At 54.0% G+C, this 25,189-nt stretch overlaps 1 protein-coding gene and 1 non-coding gene across 5 annotated transcripts in view; one reads left to right on the forward strand and one right to left on the reverse strand.

Annotated features, from left to right (window-relative positions):
* INF2 (inverted formin 2) overlaps nucleotides 1–24,891 on the forward strand; it is a 72,094-nt gene extending 47,203 nt beyond the window's left edge. For 2 of the 4 annotated variants that reach the window (XM_029064248.2, XM_029064249.2), the window contains exons 8-23: nucleotides 746–1,585; nucleotides 1,747–1,892; nucleotides 1,977–2,038; nucleotides 3,155–3,257; nucleotides 3,368–3,453; nucleotides 5,970–6,070; nucleotides 6,657–6,727; nucleotides 7,475–7,582; nucleotides 8,706–8,776; nucleotides 10,866–10,986; nucleotides 13,847–14,011; nucleotides 16,263–16,365; nucleotides 16,792–16,956; nucleotides 17,507–18,166; nucleotides 18,937–18,996; nucleotides 23,457–24,891. In XM_029064248.2, coding sequence (XP_028920081.1) covers nucleotides 746–1,585; nucleotides 1,747–1,892; nucleotides 1,977–2,038; nucleotides 3,155–3,257; nucleotides 3,368–3,453; nucleotides 5,970–6,070; nucleotides 6,657–6,727; nucleotides 7,475–7,582; nucleotides 8,706–8,776; nucleotides 10,866–10,986; nucleotides 13,847–14,011; nucleotides 16,263–16,365; nucleotides 16,792–16,956; nucleotides 17,507–18,166; nucleotides 18,937–18,995 — 2,861 coding nt within the window. In that variant the 3' untranslated portion in view covers nucleotide 18,996; nucleotides 23,457–24,891. The remainder of the gene's footprint in view (nucleotides 1–745; nucleotides 1,586–1,746; nucleotides 1,893–1,976; nucleotides 2,039–3,154; nucleotides 3,258–3,367; nucleotides 3,454–5,969; nucleotides 6,071–6,656; nucleotides 6,728–7,474; nucleotides 7,583–8,705; nucleotides 8,777–10,865; nucleotides 10,987–13,846; nucleotides 14,012–16,262; nucleotides 16,366–16,791; nucleotides 16,957–17,506; nucleotides 18,167–18,936; nucleotides 18,997–23,456) is intronic. The other 2 variants (XM_029064250.2, XM_029064251.2) reach the window with 2 other exon arrangements.
* LOC114816432 lies at nucleotides 2,409–2,546 on the reverse strand. Its single transcript, XR_003764208.1, has one exon. It is a non-coding gene; the product is annotated as a small nucleolar RNA SNORA7 (small nucleolar RNA).
* Nucleotides 24,892–25,189: the final 298 nt, after the last annotated feature.

The following is a 25,189-nucleotide window of genomic DNA, read 5'->3' on the forward strand; positions in this document are numbered from 1 at the left end:
TCATCCCCTCCCCACTGGCCCCTCTGCTGAAACCTTGCAGGTGTTGGGATGAGGAGATCAGGAACAGGGACCCAAAGGGTCCAGATGGGCCTCCGTCACCCCCAACATCCCGGGTCCAAAGCATTTAGGAAGAGTGACTTCTGTATGAAGACGGTGAGCCCCATGTGGGACAGGGACCATTTCCAACCCTGGCTTGTATCTACCCCAGCCCTTCGAACGGTGCTTGAACATAGTAAATGCTTAATGAATACCATTATTATTATTAATCATCCTCAGGAACAAGCCCCCAGAAAAATCCCCTAATCCCATCCCCTTCCCCCAACATGAGATCTGTAGTCGGCCAATCGGCCACCTTACAGCTCTCCGCAACGGACCTGTTCTTGGTCGGGGCTAGGGGCCAGGTGACTGTTTGCGGACTGGCCTACAAGTGGCTAGGGACAAGTGGCCACATAGTCCCCAACATATTAATCATATTGTACCCTCATTAATCATATTGTGCCCCGCACAGAGTAAGCGCTCAATAAATTTGATTGATTGATTGATCCCCATAACTTGGACCTGAGCACCTCTCAGGGCAGTGAATTATTTGAATTCTTCAGACGGATGAGAATTTTTGACCTGTACTCCCCCAAGCACTTAATACAGGGCTCTGTGCCCAGTAAATGCTCAGTAGATACCACTGATTGCCTGAATGGAGAGATCGTTCAGGCCGAAGTCCTGGCTTCATGCTTTCTGGCTATTCTAGTTCAGGAAAGCAGCATTGAGGAGATCGTGGAGAGGCTTCTATCCATCAAGAGGCGGCCCGGTGGCAGACCAGAAGAAAGAGATTGCACCAGAAAGGTCCATAAGTGGACCCAGACCGGCCCGGACACAGCCCAGCTGCTGCCGGGAAGCGAGACGTGCCCGGGCACCGGTCACCCCGGGACCCCGGAGTGGGTGGAGAAGGAGGCATCCACCCACCTCCCGGCCTGCTCCGTTACTCCTGAGCAATGCGTCCCTCTTCTGTCTGCCCCACCTCCTCCGCTGCCCGGCATGGCAGCCCCGCCCCCACCCCCGCCCCCGCCCCCTCCTCTGCCAGGTATTGCAGCCCCGCCCCCGCCCCCTCCTTTGCCAGGAATGGCAGCCCCACCTCCACCCCCTCCTCTGCCAGGAATGGCAGCACCACCCCCACCTCCTCCCCCACCACTACCAGGTATGGCAGCTCCACTCCCAATCCCTCCATTGCCAGGCATGGCGACACCGCCCCCGCCTCCTCCGTTGCCAGGCATGGCGACACCACCCCCGCCCCCTCCGTTGCCAGGCATGGCGGCCCCACCCCCGCCCCCTCCACTGCCAGGCATGGCGGCCCCACCCCCGCCCCCTCCACTGCCAGGCATGGCGGTCCCTCCCCCTCCACCCCTGCCGGGAGGAATTCCTCCGCCGCCTCCTCCTCCTCCATCAGGGGGTGGCGGGGAGGAAATCCTGGTGGCCCAGGTGGGCTACACCCTGGGATACGCCCCAGCCCCTTGCCGCAAGAAGGTGAATCAGCCCACGCTGAGGATGAAAAAGCTCAACTGGCAGAAGCTTCCCTCCAACGTAGTCCGTGGTACGTGGCTGGGGGCGGTGGGGGGATCGGGAGAGTGCCGACCCGCGGTCTGCCCCATCCACTCCCTCCTGGTTCCGTGGAGCCCGGCCCTGCCCCACCCCAGGGCCCGCATGGGCCCGGGCTCTGACCCCGCCGGCCTTCCGGCCCGGGCCATGTTGCAGAGAGTCACTCCATGTGGGCATCGACCGGCAGCCTCAGCGACGAGGCCGTGGAGCCGGATTATGGCAGCATAGAGCAGCTGTTCTGCTTCCCAACCGCCAAGCCCAAGGAGAAGGAGCCCGCCCCGGTGAAGAAGGAGCCAAAGGAGGTACCCGGTAGCCTCTGGGGCGGGGGCGAAGCTGGGGAGGAATGCCCGGGGGGTCCAGGCTAAAGCCTCTGCCGCCTATGCTAGGTCACGTTCCTGGACTCTAAGAAAAGCCTCAACCTGAACATCTTCTTGAAGCAGTTCAAGTGGTGAGTCGCCTTTCTCCGCTTCTGACTCCCTTCGTCCTCTGTGAACCGGGCACCTCCGTCGTGCCGAGCACGATGCGGGGCACCTCCAGGAGGCCGGGGACACTAAAGGGCACCTCCTGTAGAAACAATGATGGTATTTGTTAAACGCTTGTCTTATGCCGTTGAGTCGTTTCTCACCCAAGGCGACACCACAGACACATCTCCCCCAGAACACCCCGCTCTCCATCTGCAATCATTCTGGTAGTGGATCCGTAGAGTTTTCTTGGTAAAAATGCGGAAGCGGTTGACCACTGCCTCCTTCCGTGCAGTAAACTCGAGTCTCCACCCTCCACTCTCTCCCATGCCACTGATGCCCAGCGTGGGTGCATTTTGTTACAGCAGATCGCCTTCCACTCGCTAGCCACTGGCCAAGCTAGGAATGGAATGGGTAGGCCTCTGCTTGACTCTCCCTCCCATAGCCGAGACCGGTAGAGTGCTGGAAACTCTCTGGGTGTGCCCCTGAGAGGGGTGTTAAGTGCTTACTATGTGTCAAACACTGCTGTAAGCGCTGAGGTAGATACAGACTCATCAGGTTGAACACAGTCCCTGTTTCACATGGGGATCACAGTCTTAATATGGGCTGGGGACGGTACAGGGTACCTCTTATGGGCCAAGCACCGTGGCTCAGTGGAAAGAGCCTGGGCTGCGGAGTCAGAGGTCATGGGTTCGACTCCCGACTCTGCCACTTGTCAGCTGTGTGACTGTGGGCAAGTCACTTAACTTCTCTGTGCCTCAGTTACCTCACCTGTAAAATGGGGATTAACTGTGAGTCTCACGTGGGCCGACCTGATTACCCTGTATTTCCCCCAGCGCTTAGAACAGTGCTCTGCACATAGTAAGCGCTTAACAAATACGGATATTATTATTAAAAGATACCTCCTACCGGGTGTCCTTTGGCTACCCAATACATGTTGGGAACAGTTGGTGTCTCTGGGATTCTCAGTTTGGAAGTCCCAGAGTCAAATCTCCTTTAATCTCTAGAAGCTCAGAAGCCAACCCAGCTTGCGGGTTTCCCCCCGCAGCCCTCCCTACTGTGCCGATGCCCCCTTCACCCCCGCCCCTGTTTCCCTTCCACAGTCCGAACGAGGAGATCGTGGCCATGATCCAGCGGGGTGACCGGACCAGGTTTGACGTGGAGGTGCTGAAGCAATTGCTCAAGCTGCTGCCCGAAAAGCATGAGGTAAAGTCCACTGGCTAGCCGGGTCTTCCCGTTCCCTCACCCCCGGCCTGCTGTTGGGTTGGATAAGGAGAATCAGCACAGCCAGCCTGATGGGCCCCTCTTCCTCCTAGATCGAGAACCTGAAATCCTTTGGGGATGGAAAAGCCAAGTTGGCAAGTGCCGACCAGTTCTACCTCCTGCTTCTTGGGGTCCCCTGGTGAGTACGGGGTGCTGCTCTGCTTGTCAGCACCCTGGGTATGCTTTAAACCCTACTGTGGGCAAAGTAGAGGGCTGGATACCTACTCTGTGAGTAGTGCAGGGAACCTACTCTGTGCAGATCACCCTATGGGGCCCCTACTGTGTACTGGGCACCTAGTCAGTCATTTGTATTTATTGAGCACTTACTGTATGCAGAGCACTGTGCTGAGCACTTAGGAAAGTACAATACAGCAATAAACAGACACATTCCCTGTCCACAACAAGCTTACAGTCTAGAAGGGGAGGCAGACATTAAAAGAAATTAATTACAGCTTTGTGCGAAAGTGCTGGGTGGCTGGGAAGGGGTTGGATAAAGTGAGCAAGTCAGGGAGATGGAGAAGGGAGTGGGAGAAAGGGAAAGGAGACCTTAAGTAGAGAAGGCCTCTTGAAGGAGATATGCCTTCAGTAAGTCCTTGAATTGTCTGTTGGATATGAAATGAGAGGGCATTGACTGTCCACCTCTCAAATTACCCCAGTGGGTCTCTGCCGGCAGCTGTGAAAAAGAAGAATGGGGGTAGGGTGCCCTTGGAGAGCAAGAGGGCTGGGCATATCGGGGGCCGGAAGGGGAAGGTGGGGTTTTTACCCTCAGAATCCCCCATTCAGGGTCAGGGGAACAGCAAAGGGGGAAATCGCCGAACCCCGTGGGGGCAGAGAATTGTTCTCCTGGGTCTTGTGTGAGTCGGGAGGAGTTTGGGTGATATATCCACTGGGGGTTACCTCCCTGGGAGAGGCAGCAAGAGGGCATCGTCCCCTGTGGCTGACCCAGGCCAGGGCACTGACCCTGCTGTTGAGAGATTTATACTGGCCGTGGAAGATGGGAGATAAGATGCCTCTGGTCAAATGGGAGTCTATTTGGGAGTCCATTTTTGCTTCAGACACAGAACAGCTATTCTCTGACTGGAGGGCATACAGTGTTCAGCACACAATAAGTGCTCAGTCAATACCATTGATTGAGCGATGAGGAACTTCTGAGGGAGATGACGACAAGATCCTGAATCCCAACTCAGCCCCACAGTCTGCTCAGCCCAGGAACCTTACTCCGACAGGGACACCAGGTTGCTTGGAAGAGCTGTGTACTGGTTGTCCTCCTGAACACCTATCCTTATGGTTAGAGATGGACCATCCAACACTCCTAACTCTCCCTTGTCCATCCCTGACTCTTCCTCCAGTAACCCATCATGGACCATCCAACACCCTTCACTCTTTCCACTCCATCCCTGACTTTCCCTCCAGTGACCCAGTTTGACTTCCAACACCCCTAATTCTCCCCTCTCCATCCTTGACTTTCTCCAGTGACCCAGCATGGACCATCCAATACCCCCAACTCTTCCCTCTCCATCCCCAACTCTCCCACCAGTGACCCAGCATGAACCTTCCAATACCCCCAACTCTCCCCACCCCATCCCTGATTCTCCTTCCAAGTGACCCAGCATGGACCACCCAACACCCCAAGCTCTTCTCCTCATCCCCGACTCTCCTTCTTGTAACCCAGCATGGACCATCCAACATCCCTAACTCTTCAAATCAATCAACAAATCAATCAATAGTATTTATTAAGCACTTACTGAGTGCAGAGCGTCGTACTAAGCCCTCGGGCGATAATCGCTGTTTTTATGGGTCTTACAAACTAGAAGGGGAGACGGACACTAAGGTAAAATGCAGGTAGGAGGAAGCAATGGCATGTACATAAGTCTCAGGGACGATGTGAGTATCCAAGTGCTCTGTTGACATAGATGTGCTGAAATAGCACTTTTTGTAGTAATAGTAGCAATAATAGGATTTATGAAGCTTTTGTTGTGTGCAGAACACTGAACTAAGAGCTGGGAAAGAATACTCAGATGGGAATTAGACACAGTCTCTGGCCCTTGGGATCTCACAGTCTAAAAATCAAAGTGAGGAGAGGAGACTGGCAACAGACACATGAAGAGATGAAAAAAAAAGGCTAAGACAACGTGAACAAAAGAAAGCTCAGTAAGATTCTGAAGCAGAACTTCAGGCTCCTCATAGCCGGGAGTCCAGTCACAACCGTGGCCCCAGTGAGTACTGTACCGGAAGCCACCATGGTCTTCTGAAGGTTTACAGAGGTGTTGCCACGCTGAGGCTGCTCTTGTCTCCATGATCAGCGTAGTGGATAGAGCGCAGGCCTGGGAGTCAGAAGGTTGTGAGTTCTAATTCCCACTCAGCCCCTTATCTGCTGTGTGACCTTGGCAGGTCACTTCACTTCTCTGGGACTCAGTTACCTCATCTATAAAATTGGGATTGAGATTGTGTGCCCCATGTGGGACAGGGAGTGTGTCCAATCTGATTTGCTTGTATCCACCCCCAGCACTTAATACAGTGCCTGGCACACAGTAAGTGCTTAGAAAATACCATCATTATTATTATTATTATTGTTATCATCTGGGGGCCTGCCCAGTGGGCTGACTGATCTAAGCTGGTCGTGTCCTCTATTCTCCTCCTGCTTCCCGACCTTAGCTACCAGCTGCGCACTGAATGCATGTTGTTGTGCGAGGAGACCCTCATCGTGCTGGACATGATTCGGCCAAAAGCGGAGATGATCCGGAAAGCTTGTCAGTGTAAGTGGAGACGGGGGGGACGACCGAACCTGGGGAGAGTATCATGTGTTGGAGAGTGTCGTGTGTGCATGTCTCTGGGTGTCTGAATATGACTCCACATGTCCATGTGTGTGTCTGTGTCTGGGCATGTGTGTGTGAGTCCATGACCGACGCTTTCCTGCAGTGGCCGTCTCTGGGTCGTTAGTGCCACGAGAAAAACCCAACACCCAAATCCTCCCTAGACCCCGGCACAAAGGCAGGGCCATTCCTTGAATGTTTGGAGGGTCGGAGGAAGGGGTTAGGGAGAGCTGCCGGGTGGCATTTGCGTGAGGGCTTGGTGGCACAACCTGAGAGGAGGAAGCTAGGCGGTGGGCAGAGGGAGGGAACCACCTGAGGGGGAAACTGCTTCAGGTGTTGGGGGACCTGTGACTCTTACCTGGATTTCCTGCCCTGGGGCAGGGGGTGACCAGGAGGTCGGGCAGCGGGGAGTGGAAGCCCTGTGGGGCAGAGGCCATTGTCATCCCACCAACTGTGAGGAGTCTGGGAACTACCTCCCTGCCCCCAGAGACGGCCGCTGCTTTCACGGACAACACTCTTTCCCTTCCAGGCCTGCTCAGCAGCCAGCAGCTCCCAGTATTCTGCCAGCTGGTCCTCAAAATCGGAAACTTCCTCAACTACGTGAGTCGGGTCTGCGTCTGCTGCCCCCAGTGCGGCCCCGAGGAAAAGGGCACCGTGGGCGGAGTGGGCGGCTGGCTGGCTGACTCGGGGGAGGCCATCTTCCTGAGAGAATCTCTTACTGCCCAATCTTCATTCATTCATTCATTTATTCGTATTTATTGAGTGCTTACTGTGTACTAAGCGCTTGGGAAAGTACAATATAACAACGAACACACACATTCCCTTCCCACAACGAGCTCACAGTCTAGAGAAGCAGCATGGTGTAGTGGATAGAGCATGGGCCTGGGAGTCAGAAGGTCACGGGTCCTAATCCCGGCTCTGACACTTATCTGCTTTGTGACCTTGGGCGAGTTGCTTCACTTCTCTGGGCCTCGGTTACCTCATCTGTAAAATGGGGATTGAGACTGTGAGCCCCACATGGAACAGGGACTTTGTCCAACTCCATTTGCTCGTATCCACCCCTGCGCTTAGTACAGTGCCTGGCACATAGTAAGTGCTTGACAAATACCATCATCATTATTATTAGAGGGGAAGACAGACGATATAAATAAATAAATAAATTACAGATATATACATATGTCTGTGGGGATGGAAGGATGAATGAAGAAGCAAGTAAGAGCGGCACAGAAGGGAGTGGAAGAAGAGGAGGGGAGGGCTCAGGGAAGGCTTCTTGGAGGAGGCTTCAATAAGGTTTTGTTCTTCCCTTACCACACCCTTCCAACCCCCTTCCCCGGGCCCGGGCTCCAGGGAAGCCACACAGGCGACGCGGACGGCTTTAAGATCAGCACCCTCCTCAAGCTGACCGAGACCAAAGCCAACCAGACGCGGGTGACGCTGCTCCACCACATCCTCGAGGTAGGAGCGTGCGGACCCCTAGGCCCAGCCTCTTGGGCGGCTCCAGCCTGGACTGGGCTGTAGAGGGAGGGTGGCACCGTGGAGCTCCACGGTAACTGAGCAAGAGGAGGGAAAGACTCCAGCCCACGATAGCTGTGGGATAGTAATGGTGGGCACCGTTCCTAGCCCCAAGCCAGTCAGTCAGTGGCATTTATTGAGCACTTACTGGGTTCAGATTACTGTACTAAGTGCTTACACAAAAATAAACATGCATTCCCTGCCCACAGTGAGCTTTCATTCCTGAACCAGGCGGAGTGGGTGAAACCTGGGCCCCAGGAAACCATCCAGCCCACGGTATAGGAGCCGAGGGGGGCTGCTCATCCTGAGGGACTGTAGAGGAGGAAGACGGAACCTCACGCTGTGCTAGCGTTGTGTTTGCAGCAGTGAGGCTGGATTGGGTTGAGCCATCCACACTCTCTTGCCCGACTCCCTGTGCTCATCCAACCTAGCTAGGAAGATGAACGTCCAAGAGAGCAACCATCCCTACCACCGCCATCACCATCATTAGGAGTCGGTGAAAGCTTACTGTGTGCAGAGCACTGTACTGAACACCTATTGGATACAGGGCATTTAACTGAATGCCTGGTGTGTGCCGGGACTGTGCTGAGTGCTTACTGGATGCAAGGCAGTATACTAAATGCATCTTGGGTGCAGCGCACTCTACTCAGTGCCTACTGGATGCAGGGAACTGTACTGAACACCTCATAGCAGAGCACTGTACTGAGCGCTTACTCGGTGCAAAGCACTGTACAGAGGTCAAGGCATTGTACCGAGTACAGGGCACTGTACTGGGCACCTGATGAATGCAGAGCACTGTACTGAATAGCTCCTGAATGCAGGGCACTGTATTGAGCACCTATTTTGTGCAGAACACACAGTAGAAGTAAAAGACATGATCCGCCCCTCAAGTTGGTTGCTTACAGTCTAATGTGTCCCCCAAGTATCGTTGTCCTCCCGTCGGTGAGCCCTGTGCTGGATGGGTTGTGGAGCCACCCCAGTGCGCTGAGGCTCCGAGTCGGATGTTTCTGTGGCCCAGCCCCCTGGGCGGACATGGGCAACCTGAACGTCTTCCCCTGTGTTTCAGGAGGTTGAAAAGAGCCACCCCGACCTCCTGCAGCTTCCCAATGACCTGGAGCTCGTGTCAAAGGCAGCAGGGTAGGTGGCCATCTGGCTGAAGACCTCAGGAGGTCCACTTTCTCCCTCTTCCCCCTCCATCTCCAGGTCCGCCTGGGGATGCTTCCTGGCTGGAAACCCAAAAGGGTCAGGTCTCTCCTTTTTTATGGTATTTGTTAAGTCCTTGCTATCTGACAAGCACTGTTCTAAGCACTGGGTTAAAGGCAAGCTTGTCAAGTTGGACACAGTCCCTGACCCGCGTGAGGCTCACAGTCGAGGTAGAAGGAAGTGGGATTGAATCCCCATTTTACATATGAGGAAACTGAGGCACAGAGAAGTTAAGTGACTTGCCCCAAGTCACAGAGCAGATGGGTGGCGGAGCTGGAATTAGAACCCAGGGCCTCTGACTGCCAGGTCCATGCTCTCTCCACTAGGCCGCTTGACTGCTCTCCTGTGGCTCTCCCACTGGGAAGGCAATGGGAATGGACTTCCCAAATATGAGGTATTTTCTCTCATTGTTGGGAAGAGTCTACAAACATCAAAGTTTCCAGCACTTTACAAAGAGTCTATCGCCTGCTTCCAACTGCATATGGGTTTTTTGTCCTGGATTAGTCTGCCGTGGATTATTCAGGCTATGGATCATGTGGTCTGTGGGTTATCCAGATGATTCACCATCTGGGCTGATTACCCGCGGTATAGATTGTCCAGGCTGTGTATGATCCTGGCTGTCAGTTATCCAGGCTGTGGATGATTTGGAATGTGGGCTGTTTTTTAACGTCTCTGGGCTTCAGTTTTCTCATCTATAAAATGGGGATTCAATTCCCGCTCTTCCTAATTTAGACTCTGAGCTCTGTGTGGGGCAAGGATTATTACTGTCCTGACTATTTTGTATCCACTCTAGTTCTTAGTTCAGTGCTTGGCAATAAATGCTCAACAAATATTATTCTTATTATTGTTCTTATTGCCATTCTTCTTATTCTGTGGACCCCAGAATGTACCTCCTCTTTCTCCTCCCTCCTGCTGCCCATCTGTCGCCTGTTTCAATCAATCGATCAATCAGTGGTATTTATTGAGTGCTCTCTGGGCGAAGAGCACTTTTCTGGAAGCTTGGGAGAGTGTAATATAACTACCATTTCCATGATAGTCCTCCTGTAACTGGAGGAGACAGGGCATCTGCTTAGCAGTTAAAATTCAAGGAACAGAGAAGGGGTTTTGCCTTCATTTTGCAAAATGTGTTCATCATTTAAACATCTGCAGGGGTGGTGGGAGTGGGGTGGAATTTAATCTATGGGGTTTTAAAAGGCCTGGGGTTCAAAAGCAGTTCCTTTGGCAGTGAGCCTTCCTTTTCTTGGTTTACCTTTCACTGGTCAATAATGGCCCAGGGATGTACTATTAGAGTGGATTATTCGTCCATTCATGCTTCCCAGAAAGAGGATGAGCTCCAGTAGGATACTAGAAGAAAAATCTGAGGATGCTAGATGCTCAAAAGTAGATCCATGGATGAACAGTCCCATCGGAGGGAAAGTCAGCGATGGAGAGGGAAGAGTTAAGGGTGTTGGATGGTCCGTGCTGGGTCACTGGAGGGAGAGTCAGGGTTGGAGAGGGGAGAGTTAGGGGTGTTGGATATCTGTGAGGTCACTGGAAGAAGATTCAGGGAGAGAGTGGAAGAGTTATGGTGTTGGTTGATCCATGCAGAATCACGGATGAAAAGCCAGGAATGGTGATGGGAGAGTTAGAGGTGTTGGATGATCCATGCTGGGTCACTGGAGGGAGAGTCAGGGATGGAGAGAGGAGAGTTAGGGATGTTGGATGGTCCCTGCTGGGTCACTGGAGAGAGCGTCACGGATGGAGTGGGGAGAGTGAGGGGAGTTGGATGGTTCGTCCCTAGCCATGAGATGGATTTACAAGAAGAAAATCAGCACATAGTTCCTCCAGGCACCCTAGGGAAGGTGGATAGTGAGCTAAAGAAAGAGAGGGGAGATGACTCAAGGGCTGATGTAGGATCCAGCCAGGACGGCCTCCTGATTGACAGGGTGTAATAAATGCTACAACCCAAACCCTCTTTCCCCCGGCTCACCCCTCCCGGACTTGAACCATGGGTCCCGCTGCCCTCTGGGGCCGTCCCTTTCAGGATCAACCTGGAGATCATCCGATCCGAAGCCAGCGCCAACCTGAAGAAGCTTCTGGACACTGAGAGAAAAGTCGCGGCCTCCACTGGGGACGTGAAGGAGCAGTACGAGGTGTTGATTCGGGTGAGGACTTGCCCAGGAACCCCAGGATCCACCTCTACCGTCGGGGCCCCTGGAGGTCGGGGGGCTGACTCAGCTGGACCTTGGAGAGACATTCCCTGCCTCTTCCTCCCTCCCTCCCTGGGGGGGTTGTGTGGATAAGATGAGATCCACCTTGGCAAGTCACTTCACTTCTCTGTGCCTCAGTTCCCTCATCTGTAAAATGGGGATTAGGACTGTGAGCCCCTTGCGGGACGGGGACTATATCCAACCCCATTTGCCCGATTTGCTTGTATCCACCCCAGTGGTTAGTACAGGGCCTGCCACCTAGTAAGCACTTGGCAAATATCACAATTATTATTATCATTATTGTTATTCGCCACGTCAGAGCACTTTGGGAGCTCGAGGTTAGGTGAGCTGACCCAGATCACATAAATGAGACCTCATAACTCCCGGTCTTGCTGCCTTCTTGATAAGCCCAGGCAGCTCCTGGAACTGACCTGCTCTCCGCCCCTCCTTGACCTTGCTCCCTGGCAGAGGAGGAACCTGGGTGGGGCCCAGAAACCCACTGTGGGTTGAAGTTTTGCAGGGAAAGTGGCAGGGCTGACCATGGTCAGGTCCCACTCTACCCTTCAGGGGGATTCTGGACTTCTCTGCCCATGGGGAGTTTGCCTGGGTCCCTGCGGAGTCCGGTGAAGTAGGGCATTGGGGGGATGGGATCCTGCAAAGCTTTATCATGAAGCAGGAGGAGGAGAAACAAACAAACAAACAAATAAAATTATACTTGCTGAGTGTTTACTGTGTGCAGAGCACCGTTCTATTCATTCAGTCATATTTATTGAGTGCTTTCTGTGTGCCAAGCACTGTACTAAGCGCTTAGGTGAGTACAATATAACAACAGATTCACTGCTGCCCACAGTGAGCTCACAGTCTAAAGGGGGAGACGTATTAGCTATTAATAATAATAATAATGTTGGTATTTGTTAAGCACTTACTCTGTGCAAAGCACTGTTCTGAGCTCTGGGGGGGATACAGAGTGATCAGGTTGTCCCACGTGGGGCTCACAGTCTTCATCCCCATTTTACAGATGAGGTAACTGAGGCCCAGAGAAGTTAAGTGACTTGCCCAAAGTCACACAGCTGACAAGTGGCGAAGCCGGGATTAGAACGCGTGACCTCTGACTCCCAAGCCCGTTCTCTTTCTACTGAGCCATGCTGCTTCTCATATATAATTATTAATATAAATAAATAGATGAATAAATAAATTACAGATATATACACTAACCACTTGGAAAGATACAAGCTGTCATTATCACCTGCAAAGTTGGGATTCGTTACCTGTTCTCCATCCTTCTTAATAATAATAATAATTGTGGTATTTGTTAAGCGCTTACTAAGTGCCAGGTACTGTACTAAGCACTGGAGTGAATTCAAGCAAATCCAGTTGGATACAGACCCTGTCCCACATGGAGGTCACCGTCAACCCCCATTTTACAGATGAGGTAATTGAGGCACAGAGAAGTTAAGTGACTTGCCCAAGTCCACAAAGGAGACAAATAGAGTAGTTGGGTTTAGAACCCAGTTTCTTCTGACTCCCAGGCCCAGGCTCTATCCACTAGGCCATACTGCTTCTTAGGCTGTGAGCCCCGTGTGGGACAGGGACTGTATCCAGCCCGTTTAACTCGTATCTACCCCATTGCCTAGGAGAGTACTTGACACGTAGTAAGCAGCATAGCCTAGTGGATAGAGCCCGGGTCTGGGAATCAGAAGGAACTGGGTTCTAATCCCGGCTCCTCTACTTGTCCGCTTTGTGGACTTGGCCGAGTCACTTAAATTCTCTGTGCCTCAGTTGCATCATCCGTAAAATGGGGATTAAGACCGTGAACCCTGTGTGGGATAGGGACTCTGTCCAACCCAATTATTTTGTATAGTAATAACAGTAATAATGATGCTATTTGTGTTAAGCGCTTACTATGTGCCAAGCACCGTTCTAATAATAATGTTGGTATTTGTTAAGCGCTTACTATGTGGAGAGCACTGTTCTAAGCGCTGGGGTAGATACAGGGTAATCAGGTTGTCCCACGTGAGGCTCACAGTCTTCACCCCCATTTTACAGATGAGGGAACTGAGGCCCAGAGAAGTGAAGTGACTTGCCCACAGTCAGCTGACAAGTGGTGGAGCCGGGACTCGAACCCATGACCTCGGACTCCAAAGCCCGAGCTCTTTCCACTGAGCCAGCACTGGGGTAGATACAAGGCAATAAGGCTGTCCCACGTGGGCTCATTGTCATAATCCCCCTTTTCCAGATGAGGTAACTGAGGCACAGAGAAGTGAAGTGACTTGTCCAAAGTCACACAGCTGACAAGTGGCGGAGCCGGGATTAGAACCCACTACCCCGACTCCCAAGCCCGTGCTCTTTCCACTAAGCCACGCAGCTTCTCCTAAGAACGGTGCCTAGCACAAAGTAAGCGCTTAACAAATACCGTTATTATTATCAATAATAACAACTACTTAAATCCCATGAAGTAAATAAAAATAAAATAAATGAGGAGAAGGAGGAGGAGCCACGGGAGCCCACCGGGCATTCTCCTGGCGTCTCTGCGTGGCTCAGTGGAAAGAGCGCGGGCTTGGGAATCAGAGTTCATGGGTTCATATCCCAGCTCCGCCACTTGTCAGCTGCGTGACTGTGGGCAAGTCACTTCACTTCTCTGGGCCTCAGTTACCTCATCTGGAAAATGGGGAGAAAGATTGTGAGCCTCACCGGGGACAACCTGATGACCCTGGATCTCCCCCAGCGCTTAGAACAGTGCTCTGCGCACTGTAAGCACTTAACAAATACCAACGTTATTATTATTATTAATGCCGTGGGGCCCCCGGACCCGCAGGACAGCATCGCGGCCTCCAGAGAGCTGGAACGGGAGTTCAGTGCCGTCGAGCAGAAGAAGGTGGAGCTGGCGGATTACCTGTGTGAAGACTCCAGCCAACTGTCTCTGGAAGACACCTTCACCATCTTGAAGACATTTCGGGACCTCTTCATCAAGGCCCTGAAGGTAAGGAGGCGGGCAGAGGGAGGGGAGAGGCTGGAGACTAAGTGGAGTCCGTTTGCCACTGGGAGAATGTTAAACCCAACCTGTAGATTTAACTCCTCGGATTTCGACAGGTAACCAGCTGGACCCAGAAATAGCGTGGAAACCCTCAACGCCGATTCCGGTATCACTATCGACTTAATGTAGGGGGTGCCTATTGTACAGAGCACTATATCGAGCTCCTCTAATATTAATAACAATAATAATTGTGGAATTTAAGTGCTTACTATGTGCCAGGCACTCTACTAAGTGCTGGGGTAGAGACAAGCAAATCGACTGGGACACAATCCCCGTCCCTCGTGGGGCTCACAAGGAGCCCTGGCCTGAGAGTCAGAGGTCACGGGTTCGAATCCCAGATCTGCCACTTGTCAGCTGTGTGACTGTGGGCAAGTCACTTAACCTCTATGTGCCTCAGTTCCCTCATCTGTAAAATGGGGATTAGCTGTGAGCCTCACGTGGGACAACCTGATGACCCTGTACCTACCCCAGCGCTTAGAACTGTGCTCTGCACATAGTAAGCCCTTGACAGATACCAACACCATTATTATTATTAATCCCCATTTTACAGATGAAGCAACTGAGACACAGAGAAGTGAAGTGTCTCGCCCTAGGTCACACAAGAGACAAGTGGTGGAGCCAGGATTAGAACCCAGGTCCTTCTGACTCCCAGACTCACGGTCTCTACACCCTGCGAATGCTATGTTCCGAGATGTATTGAGTGCCTAGTCTGTGCAGGGCACTCTATTGGACGCCTGTTCAGCACAGAGTTTTGTCGGGGTGCTTTTTGTGTGCTGAGCACCGTCCTGGGTGTTGACCGGCGCAGGGTTCTGTTCTGAGCAGTCACGGTGTGTAGAGCGCTGTACTGGGAGATCTTCCGAAGTGAAAGCTATGATACCTGTTTTCCAGGGTCTAACGATTCACTGGGCAGAGACAAATAGGAGAAGTAATGGTATTTACTGAGTGCCTACCAAGGGCAGCACACTGTACTAGATCCTTCCCCCTTTAGTCCATAAGCTCCTTGTGCGCAAGGAACACGTCTACCGACTCTGTTGTATCATACTCTCCCAAGTGCTTAGTACAGGGCACTGCACACGCTAAGCACACAGTCAATACAATTGCTTGATTGGGAAGGTGCGACAGAAACGAAGAACACATTCTGTGCCCACAAGGAGCTTGAATATGTCACAGTTGCAGAGAGTGAGAGTGGGGGCCAAGCATGACCTTAGGGAGAGTCATCAATCCGTAACCAATTGATAAGCCAGCTGATCCAACCCCTCTCAGCAGCTGAGAGCGGAAGGGAGGCCGGTGACCCAGCCAGAGCTCCAGAGCCAGAAAGGATGGCCCCGGTTTAGGCCGAAGGCTACAGAATACCGACACGGCCCGTGTGGGCAGATCTGCCCAGTGTCTGCTCCCTGACGTCACGGGGCCAGGAAGTTCAGCAGAGCGCTGAGCTATTCCCCCATCCCTGCCCGGAGGCCCGAGGTCGGGGTTCCTGAGGCTGGACCAGGCCCCTTCTGTCCGCCTGTCTGCCTGCTTATCTGTCTGCCCGTCCGCCTGTTTGCCTGCCCAGCTGTCTGCCTGTCTGCTGTCCACCAGGCCACCTGTCTGCCTGTCTGCCTACCCAACCGTCTGTCTACCTGCTGTCCACCTGTGCTCCTGTCTGCCTGGTGGACTCTCTGCCTGACTGCTGTCCACCTGTCCTCCTGTCTGCCCGCTGGACTCTGTCTGACTGCTCTCCACCAGTCCTCCTATCTGCCTGGCCAACTCTCTGCCTATCTGTTGCCCACTAGTCCTCCTTTCCTCTTGGCCAACTGTCTGCCTGCCTGCTGTCCACCAGTCCTCCTGACCGCCTGTCCAACTTTCTGCCTATCTGCTGTCCACTTGTCCTTCTGTTCATCTCTCTGCCTGTCTGCTGTCCGTCAGTCCTCCTGTCTGCCTGGCCAACTCTCTGCCTATCTGTTGCCCACTAGTCCTCCTGTCCGCCTGGCCAATTGCCTGCCTGCCTGCTGTCCGCCAATCCGCCTGTCCGCCTGTCCAACACTCTGCCTCTCTGCTGTCCACCTGTCTGCCTACCCAACCGTCTGCCTGTCTGCTGTCCGTCTGTCTGCTGTCCTCCTGTCTGCCTGCCCAAGAGTCTTCCTGTCTGGCGTCCACCGGTCCGTCTGCCTTCCTGCCCAACCGTCGGCCTGCCTGTTGTCCACCTGTCCACCCGCAGGAAAACAAGGATCGTAAGGAGCAGGCTGTGAAAGCCGAGAAACGGAAGAGGCAGCTTGCAGAAGAGGAGGCCAAGCGGCCCCGCGGGGAGAACGGAAAGATGGGTGAGCGGGCGTGGGAGTCGTGCTCAAAGCTGCAGACCCTGGGGAAGGTGTAGGACGGAACCTGAGGCCCTGGAGCCGTAGAGGGATGGAGAGACCGGGATGGCTGTCTGGGAGGGGAGGAAGGGATGGGGCGTGGTGTTGTGTCCAGAGGAGAATTACCCCAGGAAGCAGTAGGGGCCCAACCAAGAGACATTGGTTTTTAAAAGAAGCAAGAGGGATTAAAGTCAGCTATTAGGAAGGACTTTCCCAGAACGTGAGCTCGGGTGGCCACAGCACTTCTTTTCTGAGGGTCTTTCAATCCCTGAGTCTCATCCCCTGACCACAGCTGGGGGGGGTTGGGGGTTACTTGTGGGGAGGCTGGAGAGATCCCAAGTCCAGCCTCCAGGGCCCGGGAGGGAGATGGAAAGGGCTCGTCTCCCTGACCAGCCCGGAGGGGAGTGACGAAGCAGCCGGAGGAGGTGTGCGTCATCGACGCCCTGCTGGCCGACATCCGGAAGGGCTTCCAGCTGAGGAAGACTGCCAAGGGGAAAGGGGACCCGGACACGGGGCCCAGAGCCGCCTCCGCCGAAACCCAGAAGGGCCCGGAAGCTGGTGAGACTCCAGCCCCCTCCTCTCCACCCTGTTCCTCGGTCTTCTTTTATGCCCCACTAGCCTCTGACCCCCAGGAGAGAAGCTGAAGCGGGGATGGGTGTGGTCGGGGGGGCTGAGGCCTGGGCCGGGTCCCCCTTCTTCCCCTTCCTGCTCTTTCTCTTCTCTTCTTGGGTAGGGAAAGAGGATCCCGGGCTCCTGAGTGGTGGTGAAGGGTGTCACTTTCCATGGAGTTGGCTCAGTGTGGCCGGGAGTCGGGGTCAGACCTTCCCAGGCCTCAGAGGAGCCCCTGGCCCGCCAACTCCTACTCCAAAACTCTCAAGGAGGGAGAAGTCAATGTTGGGGGGTTCAGGGGAAGGGAAGACGGGGCTTCCTAGGGGTGGGTGGGGGAACGGACCTCCTGGAGACCAGCAGCCGCCCCGGAGCCTCTGGCGAGGCCCAGCACATTTCGGGGAAGGGGAAGAGGCTGGCGGGGCTGGACTGCAGGCACGGGAGTCTCACTGCAGCAGGCTTCCGTCCTCCACTGACCACCGGGTTTTGGATTCCCCTCCAGATGCAGTGGACGGCTCCAGCCAAGGAACCCCAGGAGCCACTGAGTGTGAAGCCAGTCCCCCGGACCGGGCGGGCGCCCCGGTGCCCAACGGACACCCCGCGGCTGGGGACACTGGCGTGTCCCGTCCCCATGCGCCCCCCTCAGAGAGACGCCCCTCCTGGTGCCAAGTCGGAGACGACCCCCTCCCCGGTGACGAGGACGAGGGTCCCAAGGCCAGCCAGGCAGGGGGTTCGGGTGGTCTGAGGTTTGTCCCGGCCGCGGCCCCGGTCAAATTCTACAGTGACTACTCTCACACCTGTGGCAGCGAGGACAAGGCCACGGAGCGCGGCGGAGAGGAGAAGAGAGGCCGAGTTCAGGGCCCGGAGGAGGAGTCCCAGCGGGCCAGGGCAGATGGTGCAGCCGAAAGCGGGGCCGCCCAAGACCTGGGACCCCTGCCCCCCGAAGTCCTAGCAGAAGCGTCGGTGGCAGGCCCCGTGCCGGAGGACAGGGACGACGACACGGCTCCGGACTCGGTGTTGGACACGTCCTTGGACAGATCGTTCTCCGAGGAGACCGTCACTGACTCTTCAGGCTCGGCCACGCTCCCGCGCTCTCAGGACCGGACGCAGAGAGAGAAGAGGAGGAGGAAGAAGAGGCCGTCCAAGAGTCATGAAGGTCACGGTGGGTTTCCTTCCCCTCCTCCCTCAACAATCACCCACCCCCGCCCCCGGTCCTAGATAGTATTCCTAGTATAGCCTAGGCACTTTCTGGATGCAGAACATTGTATTGGGTATTTGCAGAGCACTGTCCTATGTGCCTGATGAATTTAGAGCATTGTGCTGGGTGCTTATAGGGTGTAGAGCACAGTATCGAGTGCCCAGAGGGCACTGTACTGACTGCCTGCTGAGGGTAGAGCACTCTACCGGGTGTCTGCTGGGTGCAGAGCACTATACTGAGGGCCCGCTGGGTGCAGAGCACTGTACCGAGTTCCTGTTCAGCGAAGAGCACTGTAGTGAGTACTTATCCCATACAGAGTGCTGCTTTAAGTCATGATCCCTACCCTCGAGGAATTTACAGTCTCTTATCAGTGGGGAGAGGGTAGCCAGAGACTAACAAATCTCAACCACGGGAGGAGTGAGAGGGTTGATTAAATGCCCCCGGAGATAGATCAGTCCACAGCAGATGATGAGCAGAGAGGTCCAGTCCTGGGTTCTTGGAGGGGGTCACGTGGCCTCCAGGAAGATGCGGCTTTCCGTCAGGGAAGGCCTCCTGGGGGAGGTGGCATTGGAGAAGGGCTCTGAGAGAGGGGATCGGCAAGAGCGGGGAGTTTGGCGAGGCTGGTGCCGGGAGGGAAGGAGGGTATTCCTGGTTGGGTCAAAAGACAACCCGGATTGGACAGCCCCTTGTGTGTGCTCTGTGATAAGATGCTCTGTGTCTCTTTTATTCAAAAGCAGAGGAGGTCATTGACCCTGGAGATAATAAAACAAAAAGGTTTTGTTCGGTTCAGTGAGGTAGGTGAACCCCAGAGATCGCTCCGTCTTGTCGACTAACCCGGGTGAAGGGTCTCGTGTGCTCAGCTCTCCTGCCGGGAACCATGTGAACTAATTCCCAGGCCTCCCCGGTGTTCCCCGTCTGTCGTCCTTCTTCCTCGTCCCCTCTTCCTCTCCTTCTCCTCCAAGAGGATGCCCACTCCCCCTCCACCCTGCAAGCCGTCTGCCCCAAGCAGCCAAATGCAGAATCGCCTGTACAGGTGCGCCAGAGGCCCCTGTTGGGCTAGTGGACTTTCGCCCCCGCCCCATTTTCCTGGGACGATGCATCGTCATCATCAGTTATATTTACTGAGTACTTACTCTATGTGGAGCACTATATTAAGCTCTTGGAAGAGCACAATACAACAGAATTGGTAGACACGATCCCTGCCCACAGTGAGCTTACAGTCTAGAGGGGGAAAGAGACATGAATACAAATAAATAATGCGCTTCACCAAAGGAATTCTCAACCAGCCTCACTTTCATCTCCGCTACCTTCCCAGCCCAGGCCAGAGGGATGGACCAGGGGAGGGTCTGATTCTTGAACTCCCCAAAACCCACCCACCCAACGAAACCCCCTCCTTCCCCGGAACAAATGGAATATCCCCCGTTGACCCGTCTGGCCCGGTTGACCCTGCTGAGCCTGTTGTCCAGTTCTGCTGAGCTGGTGGGGGCCAATCTCTTCCCTTCTGTGCCCTGAAGGGTCTGCCCCCAAAACGTCTCAGTCGATCGATAGTATTTAATGAGTCCCTACTGTAGGCAGAGCACTGTACCGAGCCCTTGGGAAAGTTAATAGAGTAGACAGGATCCCTCCCCTCAAGAAGCTGACAGTCTAATGAGAGAGACAGACATTCAAATGACTCACAGAGAGATACAACATAGTAAATAAATCTATTCACATAAGGGCAGTGGCAGGGGACAGGTTGGCGTGAGTACCTGAATACTTAATGGGTGCGTAGGTGGTGCAGGAGGAAGGGTAATAGGGTAGGCAGAAGAGAGATTGTCCTCTTTTTCATAGCTACCCTCCCGGGCAAAGGACAGAAAATCCTGGGCTTTGTGGGGAGTGTCCAAGCCACCTCCTGGAGTCAGAGTCTGAGTCGTCCATGCTCCCATGTCTGCGGGAGGCTCCTTCCGTCTACTGATCAAGCACAAGGGTCGGCCTTCCTCTCTCAGTGCCCAGAAGGACCTCCGTGTCCGACGCCTCGGCTCATTCATCTGTGGCACCGACCCGGTGAGGCAGAGGAAAGGATTAGGGACCCCACACGCACCCCGCCTTTGTGAACCAGTGGAGCTATCCCAGGCCCCGGCAGCCCTCCAGGGACAGCGTGGAGGAACATGGTCAGGCCATTGGTCAGGAACATGAACCCCCATGGTCAGCCCATCTGGATGCCAAGACCCAGGACAAACCATCAGAGGAGAGCAGGTCACCCCCCACCCAACACTCGGACCCCCGTTTCACAGCATCGATGGCCCTAGGGAGCCCGGGCTTGGGAGTCAGAGGACGTGGGTTCTAATCCCTACTCCACCACTTGTCTGCTGTGTGACCTTGGGCAAATCACTGACTTCTCTGTGCCTCAGTTACCTCATCTGTAAAATGGGGATTAAGACTGTGAGCCCCACGTGGGACAACATGTTTACCTCGTATCTACCCTAGTGTTTAGAACAGTGCTTGGCACATAGTAAGCACTTAAATACCATCATTATTATCATTATTATTAGACTATGAGTTCGTTTCTAGACTGTTAGCTCGTTGTGGGCAGGAATGTGTCTGTTATACTGTACCCTCCCAAGCACTTAGTAAAGTGCTTCGCACACAGTGAGCACTCAATAAATACTGTTGAATGAGTGAGTGAATGAATGACAGTAAGCTGTATCTACCCCAGCGCTTAGTACAGTGCCTGGCCCATAACAAAATACTATAAAAACAAGCAAAACCAAAAAAAATCTTGCTAAGTCCCAGTACTGTGGGATTCAGAGTGGCTTTGATTTCTCCCTTTGAGAAGCAGATGCAGATTCCTCAGGAGTCTCAGGGGGCTAAGGAAAGGAAGCGGTAGCCGGGTAGACCCGAACTCAGAGCTCAGTCATTCTGGGCTCTAGGGAAAAGTCTGGGAGAAACTGAGGCCAAACACGTCTGCCCTCTTACTCTATGTCCTAACGATCCCCTGACCCTTTGTTCCTCGGTTTCTAACCCAGTGCTTTGTGAACTATGTTCTCTGGGCTGCTCCTATAGTTCCCCGAATCCTTCTGCTCCCCGCGTGCTGCTGGGGGTCTTCCTTCGGGAACCGGGGGCATCCACAGTTTGGTCCGTTCCCCCGGTACCAGCCCAGGAGCCGGAACCACAAGCCAACAGGACCCCTGGGCAATGGGGTGGTGATGAGGTGCGGGAGGCACCGGGAAGAAAGATCTCGACCCCTGCCCTACCAGAGGTACGGTTAAGGGCAGCAGTGCTTGGAGATCAGAACTCTGGCCCGGGAGTCCAGGCCCGTCCCTCATCCTGACCTGCGGGATGGCCTTGGGTTGGTCACGCCCCATCTCTGATCCTCCATTTCCCCACTTGGGAAAGGGGAGAGTCTCTTGCTCCTGCTGAAGCACCCCCTGCTCTCTTCAAGCCTCCACCAACAAACGTCAGAAGCTATAGAAGACGGTAGGTGGGAGTCTAAGGGCCTCAGAATAGGCTGGGGAACCCAGGGCGTGGATAGCTTCCAATAAAAATAATAATGTTGGTATTTGCTAAGCGCTTACTATGTGTCAAACACTGTTCTAAGTGCTGGGGGAGATACAAGGTAATCAGGATATCCCACGTGGGGCTCACAGTCTTCATCCCCATTTTACAGATGAGGGAACTGAGGCACAGAGAAGTTAAGTGACTTGCCCAAGGTCACACAACGGACAAGTGGCAGAGCTGGGATTAGAACCCACCATCTCTGACTCCCAAGCCTCTTTCCCCTACACTTGTATACTATACTTGTATACTTTCCATTATACTATACTCAACGCTGCTTCTCAACAGGTTCCCATTTTCTAAGCCTTAAGAGTAGACAACCCTGATGCAATCCGGCTATTCCGAAGGTTTCACAGGACCTAGTGCAGACTGCTCCCCAGTTGGGAGTTGCTCCTTGGAAGGAATTTCCCAGACATAGGCAGAGTCTCAAGTGAGGAGATCAAAAGGAGAGCGTACTCTCACACCTACTCACAGACGTGCACATTCACATCTCTACACTCCAACACATTCACACGTACCCACATTCTCTCACGAATATTCACACTCGTACACGTTCGGTTGCACTTGCCTCCATTCACGGCCATGCAACCTTTCACGCTCACCCGTTCTTTCATGAGCATCCTTCCACGAATCTATATACAGGCAGTCCTCGTCTTAAGATGTTTTAGATTAGGATACACGTGTCTAAATTTACACCGTTTCAGCTTTATGCACATCAGCTTCACCATTACAGCATCAATAGCGGGCACAAAAGCCACAAGAGATGGGGAAGTCATTTATAAATTTTCCATGGGGACTGCTGGGGGGTGGGGGGCTGTAGGAGGCAGGAGGGGCTTAGCGAGAGAGGCTGGGGAGGCCAGCGAGTAGGGATGGGGAAAGGTTATCTGGTCCCCAGGTCGATTCACCAAGGAGGGTCAAAGTAGAAGCAGCGTGGCTTAGTGGAAAGAGCACGGTCTTGGGAGTCAGAGGTCGTGGGTTCTAATCCCGGCTCTGTCACTTGCCAGCTGTGTGACTTTGGGCAAGTCACTTAACTTCTCTGTGCCTCAGTTATCTCATCTGTAAAATGGGGATTAAGACTGTGAGCCCCATATGGGACAACCTGATTACCTTGTATTTACCCCAGCCCTTAGAACAGTGCTTGGCACTTAATAGCATTTAACAAATACCATTATTATTACCTTAGTAGGACTACACGAATACAGCTAAATATCCATAACTGATAGAGGACACGATTCAGGGTAATTTTGATCAAAACAAGGTATCTAATGTTAAAACAGAAAGCAATCTCCCATTCATTAACACTGTTCCAATAAGAAAATTGGTTCCAGTTTGCATTTCAATCTGTGCCGTTCAGAAACTACATCTGTCATAAATCTGAGGACCGCAGCCATCGAGTCACCCTGTCTCTCACACTCCCAGTCACACGTTCACCCAGTAACATCCACTCAACCAGAAGAACTCATTCTGTGGGGCCTTGGGCCTCAGACCAGACAGTGAGACAGATTTCTTGGCCGATGGGCAGCTTCTCTGTCTTGTGAGGCTAGACATCTTGGGATGCTGGGATGGGGGTGGTGGAGGAGGAGGAGGAAGAGGAGGAAAAGGAGGAAGAGGAGAAAGAAGAAGAGGAGGAGGAGGAGGAGGAGGAGAACGACGAAAAGAGGTGAACTTGGGAAACGTATCATTAATGCATTTTCCTTCTACCTGGCCTCTCCCTATACAGGTATCCGAACGAAGCCAAAAACCAAGTGACCAACGGTCCGAGAAACGGTGCCCGGGGTATCCACTTGGGTGTCGCCGCTCTGACCCGGACAGCCAGCTGACTCCTCCTCCTCCCCTCCCCACCTCGCTCGTTATCTCTTCTTGCCTGGTCTACCTTACTGTGCCACGCTGGACCGTGCTGGGCCTTGTCGGGTAAAGGAGCAGGCTCAGTGCATCTTTCTGAAACTCCAACTCCCTGGCAGAGACTGGCATCTCTCCCATATACCAGGGGAGGGGTGGTAGCTCAGAAGGACGGTTTGCCACACAAACTCAGCCCCGATTCCCCCCCCCCCCATTCCAGCAAGCCCCTGCATGGCCAGACCGCTGTCCTGCCCCGCGGCTGGCGTTGCGCTATATCTGCCTTGCAGCACGCTTTTGTAGGGAGCCTCCCCTGGAGAGCAGGGCGGTCCCGGGCGGAGAGCAGCGGCAGCCTCCGTCACTCAAGAGTCAGAACTTTCTCCGTGGAAACAGTTGTCGGCGCTTTCTCTGTGAAAACGGGGGTGGGAGTGGGGCGGGGGTCTGTCTGTTCATCTGGGTGGTCATTATCTGTGCCCCTCAGGCCAGTAGGAATGGGGCTGGGGCTGGTACAGACGGAGTTGAGGCTGGTAGAGATTGAGGCTGGTAGAGACGGGCCTGGGGGTGGAAGAGACGGGCCTGGGGCTTGTACGGATGGGTCTGGAGCTGGTACAGATGGGGTTGAGGCTGGTAGAGATTGAAGGTGGTAGAGACAGGCCTGGGGCTGGAAGAGCTTGGGTCGGGGGCTGGAAGAGACGGACCCGGGGCTGGAAGAGCTGGGGCTGGTAGAGATTGAGTCTGGTAGAGACCGGCCTGGGGCTGGAAGAGACGGGCCCGGGGCTGGAAGAGGCAGACCCAGGGCTGGAAGAGCTGGGGCTGGTAGAGATTGAGTCTGGTAGAGACGGGCCTGGGGCGGGAAGAGATGGGTCTGGGGCTGGTACAGACAGGGCCGGGGCTGATACAGATGGGCCTGGGGCTGGAAGAGTCGGACCTGGGGCTGGTAGATAGAAGCTGGTAGACGGGCCTGGGGCTGGTAGAGACAGTGCTGGAGCTGGTACAGATGGGGCTGGAGCTGGTACAGATGGGGTTGGGGCTGGTAAGGACGGTGCTGATGACTTCCTGGTATTGTACCACCTGTGCGGAGAATTTGGTGGTGGAGGTGAAGCTCGTCCGGAGCCGGATCCATCGGCCTCCTCGGACCGAAACCTGCTGCAAGGCCAACCCGCTGGCTAACCTCGTGGTCGGTTGTAAAGGCTGGGCAGGTCCACTGCGGACCGTGTTTTAACTGGGCCGCTGAACTGGGAAATGGGAAAACGAAGTGGAGTCTGGGGAAGGAAGTCAAATCAAATTGGAAGAGAAAGAGAAAAAAAGGAAGCGAGAAAGAGAAATAGAAAGAGGTGCAACCCACCAGATACCCGCTGCCAGAGGTTCTAGAGCACTGGACGGAGACCCGCAACCCAAGGTCTAGTCGGATAAGAAGCATAATGGCGTAGTGGCTAGCCCGGGCCTGGGAGTCAGAAGGTCATGGGTTCTAATCCCGGCACTGCCTCATGCCTGCTGCGTGACCTTGGGCAAGTCACTTGATTTCTCTGGGCCTCATCTGTAAAATGGGGATCGAGACTGTTAGCCCCATGTGGGGCAGGGACTGTGCCCAACCCGATTTACCCAGCGCTTAAAACA

The sequence above is a fragment of the Ornithorhynchus anatinus genome, chromosome 1 (genome assembly GCF_004115215.2).
Source record: "Ornithorhynchus anatinus isolate Pmale09 chromosome 1, mOrnAna1.pri.v4, whole genome shotgun sequence".
NCBI lineage: Eukaryota > Metazoa > Chordata > Mammalia > Monotremata > Ornithorhynchidae > Ornithorhynchus > Ornithorhynchus anatinus.